The sequence below is a fragment of the Plecotus auritus genome (assembly GCF_963455305.1).
Source record: "Plecotus auritus genome assembly, chromosome: 6".
Classification (NCBI taxonomy): Eukaryota; Metazoa; Chordata; class Mammalia; order Chiroptera; family Vespertilionidae; genus Plecotus; species Plecotus auritus.
Genome location: NC_137773.1, coordinates 133,144,791 through 133,171,176, shown reverse-complemented (window position 1 = coordinate 133,171,176; position 26,386 = coordinate 133,144,791). Strand labels below are relative to the sequence as shown.

The 26,386-nt window shown below is 39.0% G+C and overlaps 1 protein-coding gene across 12 annotated transcripts in view; it reads right to left on the bottom strand.

The window, feature by feature from the left end:
- The window catches only part of ERC2 (ELKS/RAB6-interacting/CAST family member 2), a 909,167-nt gene that overhangs the window by 600,749 nt on the left and 282,032 nt on the right, over nt 1-26,386 (bottom strand). For all 12 annotated transcript variants that reach the window (XR_013960983.1, XR_013960984.1, XM_080676097.1 and 9 more), the window contains one exon: nt 7,171-7,326. Coding sequence is in view for 10 of the 12 variants with exons in the window: in XM_080676097.1 (XP_080532223.1) it covers nt 7,171-7,326 (156 nt within the window). In the remaining 2 variants the exon portion in view is untranslated. The remainder of the gene's footprint in view (nt 1-7,170; nt 7,327-26,386) is intronic.

Here is a 26,386-nt window from a genome sequence, read left to right as displayed (position 1 = left end):
TGTCCCCCTTTTTCCCTGTTGACCTCCTCAGGGGAAATATGTTGTAAAATACATTTCACCCTGCAATTTTTGTTGTTTTCAGCAACTAAAACTGGCATAAACAAGGACCAAGCTACTGACAATAACTGCTGAGCATGAACCAGAGTGAGATGCTTAAAAAGAAGTGAGACTATCTTCAGAAGTGTTCAGGTTGCACAATTTACTAGAAAGGTTTATATGGAAGGAGATTCCATTCTCAGGGAGAAGTCAGACTGATCGGGAAGCAAACAGGTTGCATTTTTCTTGCCATATTGAAAGGAAAGGTTTGGTAGTGACTGACTGAAAGGTAGTCTTGAAAATGGTTTCGAGTTTGCATGAACATTCACTGGGAGAGAATCATGATTGATTATCAACACACACACACACAACGGAGTGTAAGTAGAGGGGAAATCGGGGTTAGGATTACCTAAAATTACAAAAGAAAAAAATCTGTTGTGATCAGCAGTCTTCTCAGGGGATTTGGCTACAAATCACAGGCAGTTGACCTGACAGCACAGAATCTAGTTGACTCCACATATGAAATTTATTTATCTGAAAATATGCTAAAAACAAAACTTTCAACTCTACATGCCTATGCAAAGATGATGCTTATAGTGAAAAACCCTATCTGTGCTAACTTCTACAAATATTGGAGTAGAAATCCACTGTGAGAGTGGGGTATTGAGCGAATAATTTGAATGAAATTAACTTGATCGACAAAATGGTATTTTGGTAATAGAAAGGAAGAAGATGGGAGGTTCTACATACACCTACTTTATTCAATAAAAACAGACTGATAATGATAAAACTCTTTCAGTCTATAAATATTAAATACACAGTTGCTTTAAATAGCTTTCAGACTATCACTGCCATGAGATGAATTTTAAATAAATATTATATCCAGACAATAACAGAAAAAGACTTTTCTAGAGGGAATATAGTTATGGGGTAAAAAAACATATTCTTCCATAAAAATATGCCTTTGGCTTCTTTTATAGCCGTAAACTCAATAAAAATGGAAAGTGATGCAATCAAACATACATGAGAACGGAGGCGGGGGAAGGCTGTCTGGGTGATGGCAAGAAAAGCCCATCGGAATTACATCCACGCTTTGTATGAAGTCCATGTGGACATCAGGCACACTTCATCTCGTCTGAAAGTTCTTCCACTGCTTATGTCTGTGACACAACCAACACCCTGAGAAAAGGACTCCGCCAAGGAAAACAGCTTCTTTGTCACTGCAGATATGGCCCTTGTGTGTAGCAAGTGATATGCGTGTTATCATGCAGTTTGGGTTATGAGGATTGTAATCCGTCAGAGATTAATAAGAAAATGGGTTACAAATTCCAAATAAAGGAGGGGGGTGGAACACAACAGACTGGCGTCTTGGGCCAGTCTGAAAGCAGAGGGAGCAGCTAATATAGAAGCACTGGGATCGGTGGATGAGAAATGTGTTAGATGAGGAACAAAGCCTTGTACAGAACAAGGGATGCCATCACTCTTTCCCTACCAGAAAAACGTTTATTTATGTTACTTTCCATTGTTAAAGGCTTAACAGTGCTCCTGAAAGTAATTCATGCTTTTCACAGCCTCTTAGTTCTGCTCTCACAGTCTGATCCCTCTAAGCTCTCTGGGGAGGCCTGTTGGAACAAGGCGGAGTCAGGGGGGAGGAGAAGGTGTAGAAATTGAAGTTTCCAACTGGGAGAGTGGTGCAGCCAGCAGGTATCCCAGAGCCTCCGTACTCAGGGATAATGTGCAAGTGCCAAAGGGCTTGCAGGACGCCAGAATCTCCACCCAGGACTATGGCCAGCATCCCTCTGCCTTTGCACAGCTGAGTTTCTGAGATCTGCTTTTACATTTTTGCAATTCACCTTCCAGCTTTCCAGAAACGTTACTTCATAGTTTTTCTATGACATCACATTAACAAAAGCAATTTACTTTTGTTAAAAAGCTTCACTGCTGCTTAATTTAATCACCGAGCTTTCAAGGATCCCTATCAGTCCCAGTATCTGCTCAGCATCAAGATAGAGGTGTACACCCTTTCACGTGGCTATTAAAATACTTCCTTTCCCTCCAGCCTACATGCTTGACTCATCTTAATAATTAAGCAGAAATTCCTTTTCATAGCACAACATTTGAACATTGTTTCTATGTCAAATTTCACTGAAAAAAAGTATCTTCAATATACTCCTATATCAAAAATGCATTTGTATATAACAATTATTATTAGCTGCCTTTATTATCTATTTGGAGCAAATCATTACAGATTGAAATGGAGACTGATTTAAGATCCTGCTCTGTTAATGAAAAAGAATCAAATGCTGAGTCAGTTTTATCAACAGTGAATCATAAAAACAATTTCCAGTTAAACAGTATTTCAAAAATATCAGCAAATGAGGACATGGATATGTGAACAATATTAGGGGCTATTTTTTCATAATCAGGTTGAGTTTATCTTGTCATTTAAAAAAAAAATAGAAAACTCCTGCCCTGGCTGTTGTTGCTCAATGGTTAGAGCTTCGACCCACTCACTGAAGGTTGTGGGTTTGATGCTGGTCAAGGGCACGTGCCTGGGTTGCAGGTTTGATCCCCAGCCTTGGTTGGGGCATGTGCAGGAGGCAACCAATCGATGTGTCTCTCTCACATAGATGTCTCTCTCTCTCTCTTCCTCTCTCTAATTCTCTATCTGCCCTCTCTCCCTCCTTTCCACTCTCTCTTAAACAACAAACAAAAATCAATGGGGAAAAAATATCCCCTAGTGAGGATTAACAAAAAAATAAAAAATAGTAAACTTAGAAGTAAGCATGATAAAACATGCTTTAACATCTGGTAAAGAAATACTCAGGTCAGTCAGCACTTCTAAACCTGGTCTTGTACACAGTGGTTATTCTGAGATGCCTCTCCAAAAGCCCCTGATTAGGTAGAAACTTTCTGGGCCACCTTTAAAGCTTTCCACATATTCATTACAATCAGCAATAAGAAGGAACAACATTTAACTGCAATTTTAAGCTTGGTTTCCAAAGAGTGTGAGTCCCCTCCTTATGCAGCATTTCATAAAGATGTCTGAAATGTTCTACCATGACTCTTTGAATCTTTATAAGCCATTAAAACAGAAGTTTGTAAAGTCAACACTCCTAGCCTGAAATCTAGCATTTTCTGTGAGTTGGAATCCAAAGTCCTTAGGTGATTTCCATTTCTATCACTGCCTCAGTAAACCCAGTGCCCTTAACAATTACTTTTCTATTTCCCAAGTGAGTTTCAGAGCTTCGAGGATTTATAATTTAAAATTTCTTTCCTGTTTTGGAAAACCTGTCATTTCACATAGATTTGAGTTCTTCCTACTTCCCTATCTGTGTGAAGTTGGGGGTGGGATGATATTTTCACTTATCCTTCTAGGTTTTCTCTAACATTGATTTAAGTCTGCATTCTTCACCAGACTTGTCATTGCTGTTTTGACAATCTGAATATTTATACAAAAAAATACTGACACCTCTAAACCTAAACAACCTGCCTGCATTGCTCTAGCCAGAAGTGAATTCCCCTCCCATTAAATCTTCAGGGTAGTGTTGTTTTGTTTGTTTGTTTGTTTTATATTTTTATTTATTTCTGAGAGGAAGGAAGAGGGAGAGAAAGAGGGAGAAACATCAATGATAAGAGAAAATCATTGATCGGCTGCCTCTTGCACACTCCCTACTGTGGATCGAGCCTGCAACCAGGGCATGTGCCCTTGATCAGAATAGAAACTGGGACCGTTTAGTCGCAGGCTGATGCTCTATCCACTGAGCCAAACCAGCTAGGGCATTCAGGGTAGTGTTTTGAGTATATTTCTTTACTAAGTGGTCAATATGAATGGACGGAAAATACTTTGAACATGCAGTATTTTTAGTGGGCCTCAGTGGCTAGCTCAGTGCTATGTGCTAAAAACAATGTTTAACAAGTCTATGGGGACTGCAATACTCAGACTCCATCAATGACAGCTTTATCCATCCATACAACTCTGCAAAATTAAAGAGTTCAAGAGACCCCCAATGGTGATGCTAAATTGTTCTGTCAATGTGTGTAACCAACTATTGCAAAAATTAACTCCTCACATATCTGTGATGATTTGACAAGCAATATAGTCATGTAAACTTTGTTAAGAAATTGTTCAAATAGGCAACAATAAACCATAAAATATGCTAGTGATCCGATTTTAGAGGCTATCAGCCCATGCCTATCCCATTTCACAAATTCCATGATAAATGGTTTCACCACTGGAATCAGTGCATACAACATAAGGATCCCAAAAGCACAAGACACAAGCACCCAGGACTAAATGTTTAGCAATAGCTATGTCTTAACAGAACTGCTAGGCCATTCCTAGGCTTAAGTAAGGAATCAAAGTAGAAGTAAGAAAAACAAGTAATTGAAGTAATGTTACAAAGTTTGAGCAATAACTGTTATGGTTCGACCCAATAAAAACATTCTTTCAATTGAGAAAATATAAAAAAATAACTCTTAGGGGTATTTTTTATCTAATTTTTATCAGTCTGTAAGGGATATGACATTATAAGAACTCACTTTAATTTTATTCCTTAGAATCCCTTGTCCCCATTAATCAAATTAAATACATTTATTATTATTATTATTATTATTATTATTATTATTATGTTTGGTTATACTTCAATAATAATGGGTATAATATTGAACTGTGAAAATTAATAAACAAAACCTCATTTAAAATGGAGTCGGGAGACTAGAAAACTGTCATGCACATGCACGTGTAGACCAACTGACCCCAAGGAGAGGAGACAAAACTTGCATCTCTGACAGGAAGTGATGCCACATTACTATCACAGCAGGAGGAAGGAAAGACTCCTCCTGGCCCTGGAACAGCTCAGCCAATGGGAGGCTGCCATAGCTCAGCACTGAAAAGTCACTGTACTTTGAACTTGCAGTTTCCTCCAACAGCCCCTCCCAAGTCCATAAAACTCCTCTCTTTTGTTTCTCTGTATGTGTGTGGTTTACCATTAGACCCCATGTCCCAAATTGCAATTCTTTGTTGTTCCTTAATAAACTATTTTGCTGGAGAAATACCAGGCAGTGGATTAGAAGTCAACAGCTTTTTTTTTTCTTTTGAGCCAAGAACTTAAACTACCTTATTTCATTTAATCCTTTAGGACAACCTCTACAGTGGGTGGTGTTGCCCCCTTTTTACAGAAGAGAAAAGTGTGGTTGGGTGACTCTAGCCACTCCGCAAAGCCATGCCGCCAGCAAGGACAGGCTAGAGACTCCCCAGTCTGCCTTCACCCTCAGCCTGGACTCTTCCCACCCTACTCCATAACTCCCTGCAATCATTCTTCTGGCCTGACCACATTGGGAACCAACCCTTCAAAGTAAGTCTCTCAGACAACTGTGGGCCAGTAACAGTCAGGACTTATTTGCTGACGACCATAGAAATGCTTTATTTACCTGGACAGGAGTCCATGGTGTGAGTGAAGTTTACAAATTTCGTGGCAGTTTTCGTTATAGTAGAGGCTTGCACTCTCTCCCACCATGCAATGACAGGGAAGGGAGGAAAGGTTTTAGCTGAAACAGTCGTTTCCCCCAAACTTCATGTGTTCACTCAGATCTGTGCCTCTGGTCTTCATTCCCAGAGAAATTTGGTCATCATCTGCAGACCACCCTGCAACTGTGCTTGCTGCACCTCAGCTTAATGAATGCTCTGAGAGAGAAGGACTGCAAAAATGAAACCAGAAGGCAGGGCTGAGCAGGAAAACCTATTCTGCATTTTGTGGTGGTCCCTGAAAGGAAGGGGTTAGATTCAAACCCACTGGACATTATCCTTCTCATATCTCCACTCCTTGATCCACATTTTTATTCATAATCTCAATGTCAACTTACAGGTGGAAAGTTGGCAGAATTAAGTACAGTTTTTGTTTTTTCTCTTGGAAAAAAACACACATATGTACACACATATGAGGAGAAGCAGATGCTAGATATTATTATTTCCTCTCTATAATTTGCAAATGTTCTGCAATGAGTATGCATTTATTTCACAACTTATAAAAAAATCAATTATCATTTAAATACTTTATCTCCCTACTCCCACTGCTTTCTCACAGAAATATGCATTATTCTTAAATCTGCTACATTTTATAAAGCAATTGAAAAGAGTAAAATCTAGATCAAAAACAGGAGTATTTAAGAGCAAGTGGTTGAAAAAAATTTTTAATTGGTGCAGTTATTATTTTCAGAAGCAAAATAATTTAAAGATAGTAATAGATAAAAGCACCTCAAAGTCTTATTAGACCTATTTGGACTATTCATATAGTCAATAATTATATATATGTAAAAATAATAGATATTCAGGTGCATGGTCCATTTGTAGCCTAGTTCAATTTTGAAAAATATAAGACTAATTTTTCAAAACTAGCAATATGAAATAAATTAATGAAACACATTATTATAATAATACATAAATATTCCATAGCAACAGATAACAATAATAATAATGACCACTGTCAACAACAATGCCTGACATTTGTAGGGATCAAACTAGGGACCATGTGCTTTAACTGCATAATCTCTTGGGATCATCAAAAAACCAAATGATAGAGGCATTTTTCTTTTTCTTATTCCTATTTCATGGATGAGGAAACTGAGGCTTAAAGAAGTTGAATAATTTGTACAAATAGTAGCAATGGGACTCAAAGTCAACTTTTGTCTTAAACACTATACTAAAACCTAAATGTCTTCATATCATTCAAATCAGGTGAGTTAACTTCTAAGATCACCTTTTGAGAATCATCTTCTGGGGATGGACTCAAAATGTGGCAATGAAAGAAACTTTTTAAAATAGTTTTGAAAACTCAGAAAATTTAGAAGTGAGAGGACTATTAAAAGGTAATTTTAATTCCCACGACAGAGCAACAACAAAGGAACTCATTAGAAAATCCTGAACCCCTTTGTAGGTAGAAATTCTACCAAAGATTTTCCCTGATTTCTTTTTGGAATTTATGCATCTGAACTAAAATTTTTGCATTCCTCTTTCTTATCCATATATTTCATGATATCATATAAAGCAGATTATATATTTGGGAAAAGAATGTAAGTAAACTGTAACTTTCCAGTCACACTAAGAGTATAAAAGTTTGTAACTCTGAACCATACCTTAGTTTTCATGAACTTGGAGTGACTTTTGTAAACCTCTATTTGTTTGATCTCTTCTTCACGGTCCTCAGTGTTTAGCACACCATTGGCTTTTAACATCTGGATCTCATCCTCAAGATCCCTTATGTTTCGCTCCAATGAAGCAATTTTTGTGTCCTGTTTGTGAAATTTTTTTTAAAAAAAAAAAGAGAGAGAGAGAGAGAGAGAAAGAATTGTTTTTAGTGTTATCAAAACAGAATTTCAGATAGGAATTTTGGTAGTAATAAATTTACTATGATGTAGACATAGCCGTGAATTCAGAACATTTTTTTTTTCACTTCTAAGGAACATTTATGAGATTATTTTTTTAAGCTCCTAATAAAGATCATGTCTCAATAGAATACAGAGCTACCTAGATACGTTTGCCTAGTATCTGGGAATCAAATTACCAAAGCAATAGTGATAAAAGTGAAAATATCATTTAAAGTGGTCACATTTTTAATTTAAGATATAGTTTACCACTGTATATTCTTAAGTCTACTTGTAAACATAAAAACGGTGTGTTCGTGTGTATATTCTGTGGCTGGTTTTATAAGGCATGCTTGGAATTTGACTGTGAGAGAAAAGGAAATTAAAATCTACTAATGGGAAAAAGGATTCTCATCTAAAATGCAGACATAAGTGAAATTAAATAACTGAAACTTGACTTAGTATGACTGATACACTAAATATTAAAAGTTTTATAGTAACTGGAAATAATATATCACAATGTCATGATTTATTTGGCAAGCTGTCAGCTCTTAGCATCGCAAAAACATTACTACCTTGAAGGGTATTTCTAACCAATTGATTTACAGTAAAAAACAAAAATAAACAAACTGAGAATGTGGGATTGAGAAAAAAAACAACCATAGAGAATTTTTTAAAGGACATGACAAACTCTGTACACACTATAGAGCATAATAAGAAATGAAGCATTAGAAAATAGAGAAGAGAAAGCTCTTATGGGGAGGAAATCATCCCTCAAACTTGATTATTAGACTCAAGTGAATCTTGTAAATGAAACATGTGGAAAATTTCACTTTAAGTTTTTCCACAATCACCATCTACCTACCATTTAATTGTACAGATGCCAGGAGCTTATATACATTTACAACTGAATATTAATTTAAAACAAATCACCAACTCATTTCTTAACAATTCTTTTAGAATATAGAAAGTTAAAAGTTCCACAATAAAGATGATGAATAAGCTATTCAATTCATAACGAGTTCATTAAAAGGACTTAGCAACAAATGTGTCCATCCTGACTTTGTGACCATTTTCTATTTTATTTCCCTATATTATATGCCCGAAACATGTCTCCTGTGGCAATATAATAATTATTATTGTTGTTAACATTGTCATCATAGTTAAAAAGGAAAACAAGGATTGACAAGAATGACTTATTGAGCTCCACTGTCTATGCGTCAAGATCCAAGTGCTTGAAATGCTGGAGAAACTTCTAATTCTCAAAAAAAAAAAAAAAAAAATCCAAGAAGATGAAATAAAGAGATTCTGAAATTTGCAAGACTATTAAGGAATGGTACATTCCGCAGTATTCCATTTCCTTTAAACTGTATTTACTGTATTTGTTTTTTAGTCACAAAAATAATACACTTTAAACTCATTGAAAATGGAGAAAATCCCCTCTGACATCATTAATGTTTTCACTTATAGCCTGCCAGGCTTTTTTATTTTAGATGCAATTTCTGGAAGTCTAGTATACTTCCAGTTTGAGTGAGGGGAGTGTTATGGATTGAACGTTTGTGTGCCTCCAAAATTCATATGTTAAAGCCCTATCTAGTACTATGATGGTATTTGGAAATGAAGCCTTTGGAAGGTAGTCAAGGTTAGATGGGGTCATTAGAATGGGGTCCTTATGATGGGATTAATGCCCTCAGAAGAAGACACACTAGAAAAGTTGTTTGTTTTTTGTTTTTGTTTTTGTTTTTTAAAGAAAGTGTTCTCCCATGGCAGGTGAGGATTAACAGAAAAAACAAAAACAAAAACAAAATAAATGGCAAAGGTTAAAGATAAAGAGAGAATCATAAAAGCCAGCAACAGAAGAGCAGTTGGTTGCCTACAAGGGATCTCCCACAAGACTGTCAGCTGATTTCTCAACAGAAACTTCGTAGGCCAGAAGGAATTGACACAAAATATTCAAGTGATGAAAAGCAAGGACCTATAACCAAGATTACTCTACCCAGCAAAGCTATCATTTAGAATCAAAGGACAGATGAAGAGCTTCCCAGACAAGAAAAGGCTCTAGGAATTCATCACTATCAAACCAGTATTACAAGAAATATTAAAGGCTCTTCTTTAAGGAGAATAAGAAAAAAGATAAATTAAAGATATGAATAATAAACTGGCAATAAATACATATCTATCTATCAATAATTATTTTAGCCCTGCTCAGTGTGACTCAGTTGGTTGGAGCATCTTCCCATACACCAAATGATTATGAGTTCAATCCCTGGTCAGGGTGTGCATAGAAAGCAACTGATAGATGTTTCTCTCTCACATCAATGTTTCTCTCTCTCTCCCTTTCCTTCTATTTCTTCCTTTCTCTCTTTCTAAAATCAATGGCCATGGTGCTAGCTAGTTTGGCTCAGTGGATACAGCATCAGCCCCATGGACTGAAGGGTCCTACGTTAGATTCCAGTCAAGGGCATATACATGGGTTGCAGGCTCAATTCCCAGCCCTGGTCAGGACATGTGTTGGAGGCAACCAGTTGATGTATCTCTCTCACATTGATGTTCCTCTCTATGTATCTCTATCCCTTCCTTCCACTCTCTCTAAAAATCAATGAAAAAATATCCTTGAGTAAGGAGTAACAACAAAAATAAATAAAAGCAATAGGCATGTTATCAGGTGAGGATTTAAAAAAAATACAATTACTTTAAATGCAAGTAGATTAAATATTCTAATCAAAAGACATAGGGTACCTAAATGGATAAGAAAACAAGACCCTTCATATGCTCTCCACAAGAGACTTCAGATCAAAAGGCACACACACATTAAAAGCAAATGGATGGAAAAAGTTATTTTATTGGGGGAAAAAAAAACCTGAGGTAGCAATACTTATAACCAGACAAAATAGACTTTAAAGCAAAGGCTATTATAAGACATAAAGAAGGACCAAACAATTCCACTTCTGAGAAACCCACATTACTAAATTGACAATACATATGCATCCATATGTTCATTGCTGCATTATTTACAATAGCCAAGATATGTAAGCAACTTAAGTGTCCATCAATAGATGAATGGGTAAAGAAGATGTGGTGCATATATACAATGGAATACAACTCAGCCATAAAAAAGAATGAAACCTTGCCATCTGCCACAGTGTAGATGGACTTAGGAGATATTGTGCTGAGTGAAATAAGTCAAATAGAGAAAGACAAATGCCATATAATTTTACTTATATGTGGAGTTTAAAAACCAAAATAAATAAACAAGCAGAATAGAAACAGACTCATAGTTACAGAGAACATTTGAAAAGTTGCCAGATGGAAGGGCATTCAGGGGATGGTCAAAAAAGGTGAAAGGATTAAGAAGAACAAATTGGTAGTTACAAAACAGTCATAGGGATGTAAAGTACAGCATAAGGAATATAATCAATAATATTGTAATAACTACATATGGTGTCAGATGGAAGTGAGATTTATCAGAGTTATCACTTTGTAAGTTATATAAATATCTAATCACTGGGTTGTATACCTGAAACTAATCTATTTTTTTTTTTTAAAAAAAAGGGGGGTAATATGATAATTAGACCAGACCTCATTCCAGACGTCCTTCCAGACAAAGCCGAGGCCAGAGGGAAGCCCGGGTCCCAGGTGCCAGAGGGAAGCCAGTGCTGGCAGCCAGGGGAAGGAAGGCCTACTCTTGCACAAATTTTGTGCATTGGGCCTCTAGTATAATATAATTTATACATCAATTGCAATTGAAAAATAAAAAATTATTTTTAAAACAATATGTTTTTAAGCCACCAGTCTGTGGTCATTTTGTTATGCCAGTCCAAGCTGACAGAGGTAGGGAGTGATCCTTTGTGACTCACTTGAGCTCTGAGACGTGAGAACTCCACATATAAAAAGAGCAGCAATAAGAAAAAGGCTATTGAAAAAGAATCTCTAAAATTTCACAAGGTGTTCTTAAAAAACGAATCATATTAAACCTCAATGTTTTTTCTGACTATAAAATTGAGACATGTCATTATAGAAAACTTAAAAAGCTATTGATAAGAGAAAAAGATGGCGGCTGGCAGGACGGAGGTGAGGGAGAGGAAGTGAGAGACTGAGGGTATGAAAGGAGAGTGTGTGGATGTGCGTGGTGTGTGTGTGAGTGAGTGAGGGAAAGTTAAATCTCGCAGGAGCAGCAGGGGCTGGCAGACAGGCTCTCCTTGACAAGGAGGGACTACCACCACTGTGGGCACTCCCCAGATGGCAGGACTCCAGCACGGAGCCCACGCCATCTTGAAGAGGAGAACGGCCTTTTTTAGGAACTCATCAACACCACCAACCAGACAGGCCTTGAAACTGCCCCGCGACCCAGCAGCCACTCCAGCCAAAATCCTGCTACCCCAGCTGCAGACCCAGGGACCCTGGGACCTCCACCTCCAAAGGTGCACGGCTCAGCAGCAGTAAGTGCAACCTCCCCCTCCCCAGCGGCAGAACTCGGGATTCCGAGTATCCAGCCCTGCAGGCAGATTCGCATGTCCTTAGGCAGTGCTTGGGAGCCGCTGAGAGCCCCCCAGGGTGTGATTCTGCACAGATAAGGGTGCGCAGCCCCGCAGTAGAAATTCTGAATTCCCTCTTCCTGGATAACTGCCCACATTCACCCCAGCGGCTCAACCACGGTGCCAGGACCCCTCAGAGTGCATCAGAAATCTGCGCCCGGCAAGCGCACCTCCACAGAGGTGAAGTTCCAACAGGCAGACACCCTGAGCCCATCTACCCACAGGGCACTAGTGGGAGCCACTGTGAGCTCTCCCTGGGAACGATCTTGAACAAGCGGGGGCGCAATCCCCCCCAGCAGTAGAAATTTTAAATTCACTCATCCTGGATACCGGCCCACAGGCGCGTCAATTGCGCAGCTACACTGTGAGGGCCCTTCAGAGTCCTTCAGTGTGCCTTGCTGGCAATGTACCATGGGTGCTCCTGTGACCCACCACTGGGAGTAAGTGCCTATCCACCAAAGGTGCAACAGCAAAAGCTGGGTCTGCCCACCCCAATACTGCAGAACTCTGGGCACCACAGTCACGCCTTTCCAGAGAGCAGGCCCCCTGAGCCCCATCACCCCAACAAATGGTTCCTGGGTGCCACTGTGAGTCCCTGCTGGGCACGCATGATTTCAATTAAGGGTGCAAGACAGCAAAAATTGGGACACTCTCCTCCACGGCGGCTGACTTCTAGACACCTCAGTTGTGCCTCTCAAGCTCACAGGACCACATCAAGAGAACCCAAATAGCTCAAGTAGGGAGCTACACTAGATTAACAAGCCCAGGAGAACTGAGAGATTACACCAGTAGCACCATCCCCAAAAGAACCTGGGTAGCAAAGCAATTGGATCTACAATTAAAACATTCCAGGAAAACATGGGAAGACAAAAAAGCAATCCCCAAAGGAAAGAAAAAGAGGAACCACCAGAAAGGGAGTTAAATGAATTTGAGGCTAGCAGCTTATCAGAGATAGAATTCAGAGTAATGGTTATAAGGATGTTAAATGGATGGAAGACAAATACACACAACTCAATGACAAATACACACAACTCAATGAGAACTATAAGGAGCTGAATGAGAATGTCACCAACATGAAAAGAAACCAAGAGGAGATGAAGAATGACATAGCTGCAATAAAGAACACAATGGAAGGCCTAAACAGTAGACTAGAAGAGGCTGAGACCGCATCAGCGAATTAGAAGACAAGGTAGGAAAAAACACACAAATACAGCAGCAACTGGAAAGAAGACTTAAAAGGCAAGAGGAGAGCCTAAGGGAGCTTTGGGACAACACAAAACGAAACAACATTTGCTTAATAGGGACACCAGAAGGAGAGGAAGAGAAGCAAGGAATAGAAAACCTGTTTGAAGAAATAATGAAAGAAAACTTCCCTGATATTGGCAAGAAAAAAACTATCCAAGTCCAAGAAGTACATAGAGTCCCAAACAAGTTGAACCCCAAAAGATGGACACCAAGACACATAATAATTAGATTGGCGAATACCAAAGACAAAGTAAGAATCTTAAAGGCTGCCAGAGAGAGACAGAAAGTTACTTACAAGGGGTCTCCTATCAGAATATCAACTGATTTCTCAACAGAAACACACCAGGCCAGAAGGGAATGGAATGAAATATACAAAGTGATGCAAAGCAAGGGACTGAATCAAAGAATACTATACCCAGCAAGGCTATCATTCAAAATTGAAGGTGGAATCAGGAGCTTCACAGACAAAAAAGGGCTAAGAGAGTTTATCACTACCAAGCCAGCAATGCAAGAAATGCTAAAGGGACTGCTTTAAAAATAAGAAAGAGAAAGGCAAGAAGAAACACAAACACTAAGGAAAAATATGACAACAAACATGTACTTGTCAATAATAACATTAAACGTAAATGGATTAAATGCACCAATCAAAACACATAGGGTAGCTGAATGGATAAGAAAACATGACCCATATATTTGCTGTCTGCAAGAGACCCACCTCAGAGCAAAGGATTCACACAGACTGAGAGCAAAGGGATGGAAAAACATTTTTCAGGCAAATGGAAATGAGAAAAAAGCTGGGGTTGCAATAATTATATCTGATAAAATAGACCTCAAAGTAAAGGCCATAATAAGAGATAAGGAAGGCCACTACATAAAATTAATGGGAGCAATTCAACAAGAAGATAGAACTCTGGTAAGCATATATGTACACAATGCAGGAGCACCCAAATACATAAAAAATCTCCTGGAAGATATCAAGGGAGAGATCGACAAAAATACCATCATAGTAGGAGACTTTAATACACCACTGACATCACTGGATAAATCCTCTAGACAAAAGCTCTGACTGGTTTGGCTCAGTGGGTAGAGCGTCGGCCTGCGGACTGAAAGGTCCCGGGTTCGATTCTGGTCAAGGGCATGTACCTTGGTTGCGGGCACATCCTCAGTGGGAGGTGTGCAGGAGGCAGCTGATCGATGTTTCTCTCTCATCGATGTTTCTAGCTCTCTATCCCTCTCCCTTCCTCTCTGTGAAATATCAATAAAATATATTTTTTAAAAAATCCTCTAGACAAAAAATCAGCAAAGAAACAGCAATTCTAAATGACACACTAGATCAGATGGACCTAATTGACATCTTCAGAGCATTTCACCACAAAGCCACGGAATATACGTTCTTCTCAAGTGCACATGGGACATTTTCAAAAACAGACCACATATTGGGGCATAAGCAAAGTCTCCCCAAATTCAAAAAGATTGAAATCATATCAAGCATTTTCTCAGACCACAATGGTATAATATTAGAAATAAACTACAATAAAAACATTCCAAAAAATTCAAACACTTGGAAGCTGAATAGCATGCTACTAAACAATGATTGGGTTATCAATGAGATCAAAGAAGAAATTAAAAACATCCTAGAGACTAATGACAATAAAAACACAACATTACAAATCCTATGAGACACAATGAAAGCAGTCCTGAGAGGGAAGTTTATAGTTCTGCAGGCCTACCTCAAAAAACAAGAAAAAATGGTAATAAATCATCTAACTAAACAACTCAAAGAATTAGAAAGAGAGCAACAAGAAAAGCCCACAGTGAGCGGAAGGAAGGAAATAATAAAGATCAGAGCAGAAATGAATGACATAGAGACCAAGAAAACAATAGAAAAGATCAATGAAACCAAGAGCTGGTTCTTTGAAAGGATAAACAAGATTGATGAACCTCTAGCCAGGCTCACCAAGAAGCAAAGAGAGAGGACCCAAATAAACAAAATCAGAAATGAAAGAGGTGAAATAACAACAGACCCCACAGAAATACAAAGGATTGTTAAAAAAAAATACTATGAACAACTCTATTCTAACAAACTAGACAACCTGGAGGAAATGGACACATTCCTAGAAAAATACAACCTTCCAAAACTTACTCAGGAAGATTCTAAAAATCTCAATAGGCTGATAACTATGGAAGAGATTGAAGCAGTCATCAAAAAGCTTCCAGCAAACAAAAGCCCAGGGCCAAATGGCTTCACAGGGGAGTTTTATCAAACATTCAAGGAAGAACTAAAACCTATCCTCCTCAGACTATTCCAGAAAATTCAAGAGGAAGGAACACTTCCAAGATCCTTCTATGAAGCCAGCATGACCCTAATACCAAAACCAGATAAAGATAACACAATGAAAGAGAATTACAGGCCAATATCCCTCATGAACATAGATGCCAAAATCCTCAACAAAATTCTAGCAAATCAAATCCAGCAGTACATCAGAAAGATCATACACCATGACCAAGTAGGATTTATCCTGGGGATGCAAGGATGGTACAATATTCACAAATCAATAAATGTGATACATCACATAAACAAATTGAGAGATAAAAATCATACAGTCATATCAATTGATGCAGAAAAAGCATTTGACAAAATCCAACACCCTTTCTTGATAAAAACTCTCAGCAAGGTGGGAATAGAAGGATCATACCTCAACATAATAAAAGCCATATATGACAAACCTATAGCCAACAACATACTCAATGGGCAAAAACTAAAACCATTTCCCCTAAGAACAGGAACAAGACAGGGATGCCCACTCTCACCACTCCTGTTCAACATAGTACTGGAAGTAGTAGCCATTGTGATCAGACAAGAAGAAAAAATAAAAGGCATCCAAATTGGAAAAGAAGAAGTAAAACTGTCCTTATTTGCAGATGACATGATACTGTACATAGAAAACCCTAAAGACTCCACCAAAAACTTATTAGCCTTAATAAGTGAATTTGGCAATGTAGCAGGATACAAAATTAATGCCAAGAAATCTATAGCATTTCTATACACCAATAATGAACTTATAGAAAGAGAGACTAAAAAAGCAATCACATTTACCATTGTACCAAAAAATTTAAGATACCTAGGAATAAACTTAACTAAGGAGGTAGAAGACCTATACATGGAAAACTACACGACACTGAAAAAAAAGAGATAGAGGAAGACATAAACAGATGGAAGAACATACCATGTTCATGGATTGGCAGAATCAACATCATCAAAATGTCCATACTACCCAAAGCAATCTATAAATTCAATGCACTTCCCATTAAAATACCAACAGCATATTTCACAGACCTATAACGAACCTTCAAAAAATTCATCTGTAATAAAAAAAAAACGACCCGGTATAGCTGCAGCAATCCTGAGAAAGAAGAACAAAGTAGGGGGATCTCAATACCAGATATCAAGCTGTATTACAAAGCCACTGTTCTTAAAACAGCCTGGTACTGGCACAAGAACAGACATATAGATCAATGGAATAGAATAGAGAACCTAGAAATCGACCCAAAACACTATGCCCAATTAATATTTGACAAAGGAGGCATGAACATACAATGGAGTCAAGATAGTCTCTTCAACAAATGGTGTTGGGAAAATTGGATAGATACATGCAAAAAAATGAAACTAGATCACCAACTTTCACCATACACAAAAATAAACTCAAAATGGATAAAGGACTTAAACATAAGACAGGAAACTATAAAAATACTAGAGAAATCCACAGGCAGAAAAATCTCAGACATATGCCGAAGGAACTTCTTCACTGATACTGCTCCTAGGGCAATGGAAACTAAAGAGAAAATAATCAAATGGGACTACATCAAAATAAAAAGCTTTTGCACAGCAAAGGAAACCATCAGTAAAACAACAAGAAAGCCCACTGCATGGGAGAACATATTTGCCAATGATATCAACGATAAGGGTTTAATCTCCAACGTTTACAGAGAACTCATATAACTTAACAAAAAGAAGATAAACAACCCAATCAAAAAATGGGCAACTGATCTAAATAGACACTTTTTGAAAGAAGAGAGAAGGAAGGCCAAGAGACATATGAAAACCTGCTCAAAGTCACTAATCATCAGAGAGATGCAAATCAAAACAACAATGCGGTACCATCTTACACCTGTCAGAATGGCTATCATCAACAAATCAACAAATGACAAGTGTTGGCGAGGATGCAGAGAAAAATGAACTCTTTTGCACTGCTGGTGGGAATGCAGACTGGTGCAGCCACTGTGTAGAACAGTATGGAGTTTCCTCAAAAAACTAAAAATGGAACTCCCATTTGACCCAGTGATCCCACTTCTAGGAATGTATCCCAAGAAACTAGAAACACGAATCAGAAAGGATATATGCACCCCTATGTTCATAGCAGCACAATTCACCATAGCTAAGATTTGGAAACAGCCTAAGTGCCCGTCAGCAGATGAGTGGATTAAAAAACTGTGGTACATCTACACAATGGAATATTATACTGCGGTATAAAAGAAGGAGTTCCTACCATTTGCAACAACATGGATGGAGATTGAGAGCATTATGCTAAGTGAAATAAGCCAGGCAGAGAAAGATAAATATCACATGATCTCACTCATTTGTGGAATATAATGAACGGCATAGACTGATTAACAAGAACAGATCCAGAGACTGAGAAACGTAGATCAGAACTTCAAACCTCAGGGAAGGAGGGGGTCGGTGACAGTAAGGAGGAGAGATCAACCAAGGTACTTGTGTGCATGCATATGAGCCTAATCAATGGACACAGACAACAGGGGGATGGGGCATGAGTGGGGGTTGGGGGGGGTAATGGGGGAATAAGGACACATATGTAAAAAAAATAATAATAAAAATTTTAAAAAAAATAGAAAAGAAATTGTGAGGTAACCAGAACCCCAAGAACGCCTGAGAACGTCTTTCTTGCCATGCTAGCAGTCATCACCTGTATGGTAATATTACCTGGGGAAAATGGGGAAGTATTTTGGACTTATGTTCCTGACCCTTCATGGGTAAGAGCCCTTACGTGGGCTAATCCCCCGCCTAATGTAGTCACCAATAATACCAAACACCTTGGTCATCCAGGAGGACCATGGGTGGGGCAAGGAAGTATAATTACACAGGGATCACCACCCAGCTTCCCTTTTGTATGACACAAAATCAAACCACTGCTCCTTTGTGTGTAAAATTAAAGAGAGGTTTCTGGCTTGCGTGGACACCAAAGGAAGGGACTATCACTACTTGCTCCTGGGAGAGGTGCAGAAAATGTAACTAAGACCTTGTCTATACAAAAAGAAATTGACAACCAGTTTGAAATGGAATTGCCATGGCCTAGAGCAAAGAATATCTTTACATGATATTATTCTACAATGTCATTATAATTTTTCCCAGATTTGTATTAACCCCATTACCTATAATAATACCTCGCATCCTTGGGAAGCAATAAAAAATCATCTTTTTGGTGCTTGGAGACAAAGGTAACACATCTCTTGCTATTTTAGAATTACAACAGCATAATGTACAATTATCCCAAACAAACTTACAAACTAATTCTTTGAATGTCTGGCAGCAATTTAAAAAGGACATGAAATGATTTAATCCCTTCCACTGTGTAGAGGGCCCCCTGGGAAGGCACCCGAGCATTCTATATTGGCCCCTTTTGCCCTTTTGGCCAAGAGGGACCCTCTTCTCACAATCCAATTGCCCACAGCTGTTGCCTGTGCTTTCTGTTCATGCTGAGGTTGAAGCCTGGTGGTGGCTGGTACCATGGATCTGTCTCTCGCCCTGCCAGGTTTCTTCTCCAGGCCCTCCCTGGAAAAGAAACCTGGGTTCCCCAAGATATGTGATTAGTGCTGGGGCCCCGCGAGCAGGTGAGGGGATCCCAAGGCAGGTGCTGGGCGTGGAGGCCACGGGGGCATAGGCTACCAAGAAGACAGAACTGAACCTCACATCACCCTGCTTGGCCCCAGAGGATGGCTGGTTAGCCAGAGACGGGTAAGATTCCTCAAGGAAGGAACAACCTAAGACAGGCACAGTCGCAGAGGGGCCATCAGGAGAGAACTTGGGGGTCAACAGAGGTGGTGCACAGACCCTCACCCCCCCAACTTTGCAGGGGCCTGAACCCTCCCCCCTTCTGAGGGAGGTCCCCTGCCCCCATGGCTGCTTCGCTTCCCATGCCCAGCTCAAATCGGGACCCAGGTAACAGACAGAGACTTGGCCAACAGCAGCTTCCCTCTCACTGCAACAAGACTTGTTTGAGTTGTCTTGTACCCATGGTGTGGGGAAGTGGGTTTTCGGTATCTAAATCCAGCCTAGCAACAGGAATGCTCAGGGCCTACTCAAGAAGGCAAATAATCCTTTCCACTAATATTTACAGGGTAAAATAAGATTGTTGGTAGAGCCCTAACCGGTTTGGCTCAGTGGATAGAGCGTCGGCCTGCGGATTGGGGGGTCCCAGGTTCGGTTCCAGTCGAGGGCATGTACCTGGGTTGCGGGCACATCCCCAGTGGGGGGCGTGCAGGAGGCAGCTGATCGATGTCTCTCTCTCATCGATGTTTCTAAGTCTCTATCCCTCTCTCTTCCTCTCTGTAAAAAATCAATAAAATATATTTAAAAAATAAAATAAAATAAAATAAAATAAAAAGATTGTTGGTAGAGTATTAAATTTGACAGTAAAATAGTAGGCAAGTTCTCAGACTAATTTAAATTGGCTAAGTGAAATAAGTGAATATTCTAGAAAAATTAATGGTACTGGACAAAAAGCTGTTCCTAAAGTGTTAACCAAAATTTTTATTGGTAGTTCATCTCATGGTAAAATTGCGTAACCTGTAATGAACCTAAAGCAGTCATATTTTAGTGCAAAAAATTAAAATTTAAAAGCTATCAAGACTACATTATAAAATTTCCAAAAGCTTCCTAATATTTAAATCAAAAAAGGGGGGATAGTAAAAGAATATCATGTAAGGAAAAATATCCTGTAAGTAAATTACATCTAGAAAATTTTTACTTTAGAAAATTAACTTTCATTTGTAATGCTAACAGCAAGACACCCATGAAAAACACACATGGTGTCAAAACAAGCCAAAGGAAAATCGTTTGGGCAAAAAATGAAAAAGGATCCCAAGTCAAATTTATAGAAAAGATTCCTTTATTAACTTTTGGTCGAGAATATGTTTGTATATTTTCAGAAAACAACTCCAAGACCATGTGGATTCCTGCAACAGAGAGGAATTGACAGGACTGCTCCAGCCATGAAGACAGAAGAGAAACAGTCCAGAGATGGAAGACGCTGACGACGCCTTGCCATACTAGCAGTCAGCAGCTGTGCATCGCAGCAGGTTGCCCAGGACCAAACCAGAGAGAATCGGACCTGCATTACCACCATTTGTCCACCATCCAGAACTGAAATATCATTGCTGACATGTACACATAAGGAACTGTTTGACATTAAAATTGGGACTCAAAAGAACTGTTGGCCCAGAAAGAAACTCACTACAGACTGATTCATTTGCCTCTCAGCATAACCATTATTGCTTGTCTCATTTTCGGTTCTTATAAGTGTATTTCTAGTATCACATGATCTCACTCATCTAGGGGAAATAGTGAACATAAACTGATGAATAAAAACAGACCCGGAGACAGGGAAGCATTGATCAGACTGTCAAACCTCAGAGGGAAGGTAGGGGAGGGTGGGGGTAAGGGGGAGAGATCAACCAAAGGACTTGTATGCATGCATATAAGCCTAACCAGTGGTCATGGACAACAGGGGGGTGGGGGCATGCATGGGGAGGGGTTTGGGATGGGAATGGGGGGATGAGGACAAATATGTGATACCTTAATCAATAAAGAAATTAATTTTAAAAAAGCTATTGATAATTACAACTGTCCACAATCACATCACCCAGATATACCCATTAACATCTATATACCCTTGAAAGCCTTATTTTATTTTTACTTTAAAACACAGAAATTATAAATATCAATATGACATAGATTTCTTCCCTTTATTGAGATGTAAGTTGACTAATGATGAGATGTACAAATATCTATGTAGAATATTTATGAGTTACTGTAAGTTAAGTGTGAAAGGAAGGGCCAGCATTTCTGCTTTTCCTATATAAAATCTCCTAGAAATTCAGACCCAATTCTGAAGTGACCGACCATATTCATATGTATGTATGTGTGTATGTATGTATGTACACATATACATGTATAAATGTGGTGTGTGTGTTTGCGTGTATGTGTGCTATGATTCACTTTGTAGTCCTCACATCTTATACCTTATTTTTTGAATAACGCTTGGTAGTATTTCAGGTTTCGATCATGTAGACAAGGGAAGAAGACCCCTTCAGCTTTCCAGTCAATACTTGATGCTTTAGTTAGCAATGACCACAACTGCCAATTTCAAAATGGGTTAGAAAGAGCTTCCACTGGACTTTAAAAAACCATACACTGCTAAAGAAAGATCAGACTGAGGTAAGATAGAAAATATCTTAACACAGAAAACCCTCTTGGCCTATAAACATCTGAGCTAAAATTTCATCAAATGGTGAATCACATTAACTTTTACTAATTTTCTTAAATTAACCAACAACTTTCCTTTTCCTTACAAACTTCTTTTTCCCTTTAAACTTAGGTGTCCCAAAACAGAAAGAAGAGGAGAGGGAGGAGGGTGGGTATTGCAGAAGTTACTTTAATAAGGGTCTATTTTTTTCTGTTCTGACAAATATTGATATTCTTACATAAGAAGTCAATTTCAAGGGCAGGAGAACTCACACCTGAAATCATGAGCATATAGAAAAGGAGATAGGAAAATATTATCAAGATCTAGAGAGAACAGGTACAACATACATAGATACATAAGATAGTGTATTGATGGTGCCCAAGAAGGTAGTCAAAATTCTGAACCAGAGGAAGACAAAAAATAAAAGCAAGTGAAATGTCAGCATCTCAACTGACTCACTTTGAGGAATTCAGGAAGGAGAAATGTTTTATTTTTTAAAAATCTCTAAAAATTAGGTAAATGACTAGAAAGATATTTATATTTAAGTAGGGCTATGAAAGATTGAAACTACTTCACAAGTCCTGATGGCTCAATGTGGAACATAAATGGATCCTGCCTTTCAGAATAGATACCAAATGCACATCTTATGTAATAAAAGGCTAATATGCAAATTGTCTCCTCAACAGGGCGTTCAACGGGCAGTTCAACGGGGAGTTCAACCAAGGGGCGGGACTAACCGGCCAACCACCCGCGGTCCCTCCCCACAGCTGGACCCCACCCAAGCACGAATTCGTGCACCAGGCTTTCAGTGTTCAATAACCTCCGCACTGATCTAGAATAGAAAGAGAAAATTAAGTAAAGACATACTAGTTAGTAGGCTGTAACATCCTGAAAAGTAACATTTTAAAAGATAGAGCAACATTTCACTCCCAATTACCAAAGATTTGTTCATCTGAACATCTTCAAATGTTATTTGTAACTGATATTTTTAAATTATATATTTTGCAGTGATTTTTAAATACTCATCTTGATTATGTTTCACAAGTAAGCAAGCTCTCGAGGCAGAGAATTGTGGGCCTTCCTTAGAAATGGGAAAAGTGAAATACAACACAGAACAGCCTTTTGGTCCACGGAATCCAAACACTCTGTGAAAGGGGGCTCCCAGGGTCAACTGCCTTGGAAATGCCTGATGGGCATTCCCAATGCACATCAGCTCTGAAGTACTGATGGCTCTGGAAGTACTGCTGCCAATTATTCCTTTTTCCCAGTGTTACTCCTATACGAGTCAATTCTTGGGGAAGAAATTGGGACTTTAATGATCACATTAAGCTCATGGTTATATACAGAAGTGAAGAATCAAAACAATAATTTGGATTCCTCAAGGGAAAACGTGCCATGATGACCCCCAATTTAAAAAAACTGGGGGGTTTCAATATGCAAATCACCTTATCAGCATCTGTCACTCAAAAGTGGTTCACTGTGTGCCCACTCTGAGCCCCAGCAGTGAGAGAACAAGACTCCCCTGCTCCTGGAACGCCGCGCTGCCTGTCTCAGGTGGCATTCTTCATAGTCCTGAGATAAGACAACCATGAAATTGTTTTGCTTTTACACTGTTTTATGGTTAAGGATTGTAAAACTGTGGGAAACAAAGTTTAAGGAGAAAAAAATGTGTTTGCTTCACTCCCCACTAGTTAGGAAAAAAATATCTGAATGGAGAGTCTCTTTCAAATAATTTCTTCCCACATATTCATAAAATATACTTGTAAAAACTTGATATATAAATTGCAGATCATAACTCCTACTTAAAGATTCATATCCAAGACTATTTAACATCTATCATTCCAAAACTAAAAACGAGGTATTTGATGGGAAACTGATAAATAAGCTACTGGAATTGAACCCCTAGTAATGAACTACCCAATGGGCCCACCTTGCTGATTCTTAAACCAGCCATGAATATTAGCACCAGCCCATGAGCGCAGGAACTATAGCAATGAGGATGGAAGTCAGGTGGGAAGGCTGAAGTAAGTTTCTCTCTGCTTTATCTTTCTGTCCAAAATAATCTCTGGATTTTTCTAGGACATGTCTGCTATAGTCGCTAGAAACTTAAACACAGGGAGTTCTCTCTTTCCTTCAACAAATATATATTGAGAATCTTTTGGGTACCCATCACTTTGCCAGTGTGTGAGATCTCGACAAGATTCATGGGCATCCTTCTCTCTCTAACACGGAATATAGTCTAGATCCCTGTTACTCAAAGTGTTGTCCACAGACCAGCGCCATTGACATCAGCTGAGAGGTTTGTAGAAATGCAGAACATCAGGCCTCAACAAAGAACTACTGAATATAAATCTGCATTTCCACAAGGTCCAAGGGTGAGCATGGCATTCTAAATGACTGCAGGAGTCCAGCGTATCCAAGGGACAAGACTGATCAAAGCAGAAGAGACCAGGACAACTTTACTGCCAAAGTATATTTAGAAAAGTCTGAACCTAATCTCAAGAACTATCCACCTTGGCCTGAGTGTACAGAAACCCTGGGAGCAAACTTTCTGGAGCATCTTTGCCAGTCAGGATGCCTTTATTGCCCTTTTCATTTTTGTCAAACATTACATTCCCCTTGAACAACAAGAAGGCGATTTCAATTCCTCTCAAGGAACCGTGAACACTGAAATGGTGAGTAGGGGGAACATCCAAAAAGCAACATCATTTAGTCACAAAAAAAGTAACAATTATGTTATTGCTGCGTGTCACATTGCACTTTCCTTTCAAATACAGTAAGAATTACTGGTTTCACTTTAATATCAGGCCAAGAAAGAAAACAGGAGCAGTTTTTACAAAGCATGGAACTCACTGTGATCACATATCAGTCTACAGATGGTGATCAACAAACTTAGGGCCAATTTGGTTTAAAGAAGAAGACGTGATCTAATGTTCAGGAAACGTCCCTACATAATTATATTACACTTTATTTAGAATAAAATTCTAGACTATTATTACTGGATACCACAGAGGTTCTTGAAGGCTTAAGCTTTAGAAATCATCTACTTGTAGTTGCAAACATAACTGAACAGCCCTTGGTCTTAGGCTATCTGAGTAATGCCCTTCCTTTGGAAGGATTTACTGTGTGGGATTAACCACGGTTATGAGTATGTGAGGCCAAGTGAAGCACTGCAGGGGGAAAAAAATCGGCTTGGGCATAAGCCATGCTACGAGAAACAACAGAAAACAGAAAAATCAAAAACGTGTCTTCTTGGGCCTTACCAAACTGTAAAGAGATGATGACCTAAGTTAGAAGATGACAGGGGACATGCTGTTTTTTGTTGTGGTGCTTTTGTGTTTGATTGTCCAGATGGCATCTAAAGCTTTATAGCAAAATACTAGTATACACACACGCGCAGTATCAGGATAGACTACTTCAAATGAAAAGCCATTAGGGTGCTTTGGGGTTTCTTTTCATGGTCTCATTTTCCTACTGCTGACTCATTCTCAGGAAGCCCATGCCCCGGGAATGTCCTTCCTGTCGGGCTGTTTCTGTGCACATTACTAATGACCCCCAGGCAGAAGATGTGTCTCTAGTGGTTCTTGCTGGACACTATGTAACCTCTGAGGTTTTGGTCTCCGTGTGCAAATTTCTTATTGTTGCCAATGGACTCAGGCCTAACAAAAAGAGCTCGAGGTGAAACAATCCAGCAGACCCTTTAGAGAGTCACAAACCTGGACGCAAAACGAGGACCACGCTCAAGGGCATGTTAATAAAGTGACAAGTGAAATATAATGCATGAAACGTGCCTACTGCGGGGCCTCCTCCTGGAGAGTAAAGGGCCACCGTTGTTATCATAAGCCCATTGGCCAGTTCTGTGGGGTACACATGTAGAAGACCACAGCGACTCATTTTAGTTCACCCTGTGTAACATCACAAGCATGTCCCTAATCTTGCTAACCTTGTAAGGTTGCTATGAGAACTTAGTAAGTGACATGTAAACCTTCCAGAATCTTAGTGAACATACAGTGGGTACTCTATAAGGATTACCTTCCTTCCTATTTCCCATGGTAGCATATACCTATTACTTCTTTGTCAGTCTGTTCAGCTGCTTTTCCTTTGGGGACCACATTTCCCCAATTCCCTGTGGTTTTCATGGGGTATTGATGTATGACGCTGCCCTGTGGCAAGTTCCGTATACCCTCTGGACACAATGATTTATCCAGGAAAGCATGCATGATGCCACCGGGCCAATAAGAGCCATTTTAAGGGACTGACGTAAATCCTGGGGGCTCTCCTTTTCTGAGTTTATGCTTCTCCTTTGCTGAGATTATAGATGATAAAGAAAACACAGGCCTGTGGCTGGTTGTAAGCTTCTTTGATTCATGAATTAAGAATCTGCCTGAATTACTGGGCCTTTATAACATCATTTGAATATCTAGCTACAGCTACGTCTTAATCATCCACTTCCCAGAATACCAAAACACAACAGCAGTGTTTTGGCCATTTTTAACTGTATATTATAACATGAAAGTGATAGTGTGAAAGATAACACCAAAATATAATTAGATATAATATTCTGTAAGGCTACAGCTAGAGATGTCAAAAATGGGTTAAGACCACTATAGCTGAGTGAAGAAAACTATAGAAAGTACAGAAGCTTATTGTGGGGTTTGGAGATGGATA